Here is a 6,000-nt window from a genome sequence, read left to right on the forward strand (position 1 = left end):
GATCTGGAGCTGAGTGGCCCAGGCTATACCCAGTGAGCAGATTATTGCTAAGCAAGTGCAACTTGATAGCATTGTCAATGACGCTGGGTAAATTAGACCTAAAGAGAGCCAGCACAGACATGATGGATAATGACTTTGTATGCTGTTAAAAATAGTGATTCAGTGGAGGCTGAGTTAACATGAATACTTGACGTCAAATCATCGGTAAATTTGATCCACATTTTGACTTGTGTCAAAAGCAGGCTGCTTGCAAGTTCAGACTTAAAAATCTTTAAGCTGTATTCAAAAATGGGCATTAAAGTGATTCCAAATATTCAAGTAATTTTAGTGATCTTTAAAAGCATATTTGTGTTTTCTATTAACTTCACACCCATATAATGTCTTACAAACGTGGAGTGAATGATGCCCCCCAAGCTATTTGTGGCAGAAGATAGACTTCACTCTTGGGAACATAAGAACATAAGAAATAGGAGCAGGAGTAGGCCAGCAAGCCCCTCAAGCCTGCCCCGCCATTCAATAAGATCATGGCTGATCTGAAGTGGATCAGTTCCACTTACCCATCTGATCCCTATAACCCCTAATTCCCTTACCGATCAGGAATCCATTGATCTGTGATTTAAACATATTCAATGAGGTAGCTTCCACCACTTCAGTGGGCAGAAAATTCCAGAGATTCACCACCCTCTGAGAGAAGTTGTTCCTCCTCAACTCTGTCCTAAACTGACCCCCCTTTATTTTGAGGCTGTGCCCTCTAGTTCTAGCTTCCTTTCTAAGTGGAAAGAATCTCTCCACCTCTACCCTATCCAGCCCCTTCATTATCTTATAGGTCACGAGAAGATCCCTCCTCAGCCTTCTAAATTCCAACAAGTACAAACCCAATCTGCTCAGTCTCTCCTCATAATCAACAGCCCTCATCTCTGGTATCAACCTGGTGAACCTTCTCTGCACTCCCTCTAAGGCCAATACATCATTCCGCAAGTAAGGGGACCAATACTGCACACACTATTCCAGCTGCGGCCTCACCAATGCCCTGTACAGATGCAGCAAGACATCTCTACTTTTATATTCTAGCCCCCTTGCGATATAGGCCAACATCCCATTTGCCTTCTTGGTCACCTGTTGCACCTGCAGGCTGGGTTTTTGCGTCTCATGCACAAGGACCCCCAGGTCCCTTTGCACAGGAGCATGTTGTAATTTTTTTCCATTTAGATAATAATCCAATTTGCTATTATTTCCTCCAAAGTGAATAACCTCGCATTTGTCAACGTTATACTTCATCTGCCAGATCCTCGCCCACTCACTCAGCCTGTCCAAATCTCTCTGCAGACCTTCTACGCCCTCCACACAATTCACTTTTCCGCTTATCTTTGTGTCGTCTGCAAACTTTGTTACCCTACACTCAGTCCCCTCCTCCAGATCGTCTATATAAAAGGTAAATAGTTGAGGCCCCAGTACCGATCCCTGCGACACGCCACTAGTTACCATCTGCCAACCAGAAAAGCACCCATTTATTCCAACTCTCTGCTTCCTGTCGGATAGCCAATCCCCAATCCACACTAACACCCTACCCCCAACTCCGTGTGACCCAATCCTCTTCAGCAACCTTTTGTGAGGCACCTTATCAAACACCTTTTGGAAATCCAAAAACACCGCATCCACCGGTTCCCTTCCATCAACTGCACTAGTCGCATCTTCATAAAAATCCAACAAGTTCGTCAAGCACGACTTTCCCCTCATGAATCCATGCTGCATCTGCTTAATCGAACCATTCTTATCCAGGTGGCCTGCTATTTCTTCTTTAATGATGGATTCCAGCATTTTCCCAACTACAGACATTAAGCTCTGTATTACTGTATTAACGCTCCCTCCAGTGACAGAAAGCTAGAGGTTCAGTGACCATGTATAGAAATGTAAATTGTTCCAATCCGTGACAAACTTATCTAACCACAGTGTGAGAAGGATGGCATGAGGAGGGAACGGAATGGCATGGGGTGGGGATAAGTACCGTTACAATAAAGATAATTTCACCATAAAAATTATGCAGGTGCTTCCAATGCCCTTTCAGTTAACCTCCAGAAGTTCCAGCTGTCAGCAACTGTCTAACTGTCAGTGTCAACCATCTTCATATCTGGCTTGCTGGTGTTCCTGTAGCAGAGGTATGAACACTCAGGAACTTGTGACCCAGTAGACCATACAGAAGGCTTTTGGGTATATAACCATATAGCTATCATCCATCCAATCCATATAGCCAAGCCAGCATCGACTTTATTGGTATCACAAGGAGTGTCTGCTGCTGGAATTAACACACTCCAGGAACTTATTGGTGACACAGCTTTGCCAAGAGATGCTGAAGATACACCCGAGAGAGCAAAGGTGGAAACTGTTCAACCTTTTCCCCTGCCTGACACGTGTTGTCCAGGTCTCACCACTGTACTGAAGTGCACAGAGAACACAGGCTCACAGTGTGACGTGTCAAGTTGCTGCTGTTTCACACACACTGACTCAACTTGAACTTAACAGCTGCTTTTGTGATGCTTGTGTTCATTGCCACATCAAGTGACAGATTGCTGGTGATTGTATAGTCTAAATATGTGTCGCTATTCACAATCTCCAGCATCCTAAGTGCTGGTTACATACTTGACCCGAACAGGTACCGGAGTGTGGCAACTAGGGGAATGTCACAGTAACTTCATTGCAGTGTTAATGTAAGCTTTACTTGTGATTAATAAATAAAATTTTTAAAAGACAGGACAACAAATCCAAAATTCTGACAAATGTTTGTACAGGAAAGATCACCTCCAGGAAAAATGTAAATTTTGGAATTCTCTGTTTTAGCTGCTATCAGCATAGAATCCTTACAATACAGAAGGAGGCTATTTAGCCCATCAAGCCTGGACCGACAACAATCCCACCCAGGCCCTAACCCTGCAACCCCACCTATTAATCCTGCTAATCCCCCTGACATGAAGGAGCAATTTAGCCAAACAACCTAACCCACACATCTTTGGAGTGTGGGAGGAAACCCACACAGACACAAGGAGAACATGCAAAGGGCGGCACGGTAGCACAGTGGTTAGCACTGCTGCTTCACAGCTCCAGGGACCTGGGTTCAATTCCCGACTTGGGTCACTGTCTATGTGGAGTTTGCACATTCTCCTCGTGTCTGCGTGGGTTTCCTCCGGGTGCTCCGGTTTCCTCCCAAAGATGTGCAGGTTAGGTTGATTGGCCATGCTAAACATTGCCCCTTAGTGTCCTGAGATGCGTAGGTTAGAGGGATTAGTGGGTAAATGTGTAGGGATATGGGAGTAGGGCCTGGGTGGGATTGTGGTCAGTACAGACGCGATGGGCCGAATGGCCTGTTTCTGCACTGTAGGGTTTCTATGTTTCCACACAGAACAGTCACCCAATTGGAATCAAACCCAGGCCCCTGACACAGACAGCAGTACTAACCACTGTGCAGATGAGTCTAAGACTCGAGGCATAAATGTGACAGCCAGAATCATTCTACAGCCCAAGTGATGTCTGTTGATGTTTATGTTCCATAGGGATAAATAAATGAGGATCCTATCAGTAGATCCATCTATTCCATTCTCTCTTGTATGGTTACTCCTCAAATTTCATCTACATTAGTTGTCTCAACAACTGCTTATGAGAGCACATTCCACATTGTTACTGCTTTTCTGATAAGAATGTTGTTCTGAATTCCCATTACATTTCTAAATACTAAGTGCACAGCAAGGTCTCACCCCGTAGTCAGAGCTGGGTGGAGTAATTGCTGTCAAAGTCAGCTGACGTCTCAATATAAACAGAGAAGGAGTGAAAGAGACACAGCGCCTTCCTCCAGACATACCGCCACGTCACTGAATTTGCAGATTAATCCAGACTAATAGGGCTCAGGAAACTAAAAATAAAATATCTAATGTACCAAAGCATCAATGCGACTTTTTTTTAAAAAACGAGTAGTCTTAACTGCAAAATAAAAATCACATCAAGGAAAAGTGCAGGGTGCAAGCTGTCTCCCGCATTTTTGGATCGATACAGGCTCCTGGCTTCACCTGTACCTTGAAGGAAGCCGCGTGGCTAAATTTTCCACTTTTAGTTCGGGTACCATTAATATCTGCAATGTCCAAATACAGATCATTCCCCAAAACAAAACTGCCCGACGTGAGTGAGACAAAAGTTTGATAAGTACTTACGAATTTGTTCTTTCTCTCAGTGTCTTCACGTTGCGGCCCGAGGGCAGCGTCCCTGTCGCAGCGAGCAGCTGCCAATGTCTTTTTCTGATGGCCATTGCTGTCCCCGCAGTGGGGCTGGCGATGATATCGATCCATGTTTACTTATATCGCTGTTATATTTTGAAGAATACCCCCTCCCCGACCTACTGAACTCGGCTTAATCCGGTTCAACCTCGCTGATCCGATCCGGGAAAACGCCACGGCCGGGGAGAAATGAAACTGAAGCTCCGGTGTGACAACAGCCCTCACACTCCGTGAAACTGCCCTCACACCGGCCGTTTCGGTGCCAGTCAATCCGCCCAGGTTAAAACTATGAATGAAGAAACTTTCACTCGCTTCCAGTTCGCGCCTTTTCCCCCCAATCGAAAGCAAATAACCCGCCGCCACCGTTTGAACCAATCACATCAGTCGCAAGGCTGACCAATCGGAAAGCAGGCTCGGCTGGGCTGCTGGCGCCATGACGTCATGAGCTAACGGTCGCCGCTCGCGCTCTGTCAGGAGGTTGAGGTGAAAGTTGTTGTTGGCTCACGGAGCCGCCTTCCCTTTTAATTGTGCCTTTCTTTTCCTGGTCAACCCTAAAAAGGGATCACCAAAGTGTCCTGGATGCTAATAATAGGAAAGCTATTTCCTAATCGTTTTATTTTGTAAATGGAAAACTAAACTCCGTGGCCTGGGCACCTCCCTCTGCGACTGGATCCTGAATTTCCTAACTCACAGACCACAATCAGTAAGGATAAGCAACAACACCTCCTCCACGATCATCCTCAACACCGGTGCCCCACAAGGCTGTGTTTTCAGCCCCACACTATATTCCTTCTACACCTATGACTGTGCGGCCAAATTCCCCTCCAATTCGATTTTCGCGTTTGCTGACGACGCTGTTGTAGTGGGTCGGATCTCAAACAACGACGAGACAGACTACAGGAATGAGATAGAGAATCTGGTGAACTGGTGCGGCAGCAATAATCTCTTCCTCAATGTCAACAAAACGAAGGAGATTGACATTGACTTCAGAAAATGTAAAGGAGAACAAGCCCCTGTCTACATCAATGGGGATGAAGTAGAAAGGATCAAGAGCTTCAAGTTTTTAGATATCCAGATCACCAACAACCTGTCCTGGTCCCCCCCCCCCCCCCCCATGCTGACACTATAGTTAAGAAAGCCCACCAACACCTCTACTTTCTCAGAAGACTAAGGAAATTTGGCATATCAGCTACGAGTCTCACCAACTTTTACAGATGTACTATAGAAAGCATTCTTTCTGGTTGTATCTCAGCTTGGTATGGCTCCTGCTCTGCACAAGACCGCAAGGAACTACAAAAGGTCGTGACTGTAGCCCAATTCATCACGCAATCCAGCCTCCCATCCATTGACTCTGTCTACACTTCCCGCTGCCTCGGCAAAACAGCCAGCATAATTAAGGACCCCACGTATCCTGGACATTCTCTCTTCCACCTTCTTCCTTCTGGAAAAAGATACAAAGGTCTGAGGTCACGTACCAACCGACTCAAGAACAGCTTCTTCCCTGCTGCTGTCAAACTTTGAATGGACTTACCTTGCATTAAGTTGATCTTTCTCTACACCCTACTATGACTGTAATACTACATTCTGCACTCTCTCGTTTCCTTCTCTATGAGCAGTATGTTTTGTCTGTATAGCACGCAAGAAACAATACTTTCCACTTTATGTTAATACATGTGACAATAATAAATCAAATCAAAAAGGTAAAATGACAACAACTTGTACTTCAAAGAACCTTTCAGGT

At 45.4% G+C, this 6,000-nt stretch overlaps 1 protein-coding gene across 1 annotated transcript in view; it reads right to left on the bottom strand.

The window, feature by feature from the left end:
* The window catches only part of LOC144500017 (protein diaphanous homolog 3-like), a 606,420-nt gene extending 601,825 nt beyond the window's left edge, over window positions 1-4,595 (bottom strand). The window contains exon 1 of the mRNA XM_078222760.1: window positions 4,197-4,595. Coding sequence (XP_078078886.1) covers window positions 4,197-4,331 — 135 coding nt within the window. The 5' untranslated portion in view covers window positions 4,332-4,595. The remainder of the gene's footprint in view (window positions 1-4,196) is intronic.
* Between the last annotated feature and the right edge of the window lie 1,405 nt (window positions 4,596-6,000).

Source organism: Mustelus asterias, chromosome 10 (assembly GCF_964213995.1).
Source record: "Mustelus asterias chromosome 10, sMusAst1.hap1.1, whole genome shotgun sequence".
Classification (NCBI taxonomy): Eukaryota; Metazoa; Chordata; class Chondrichthyes; order Carcharhiniformes; family Triakidae; genus Mustelus; species Mustelus asterias.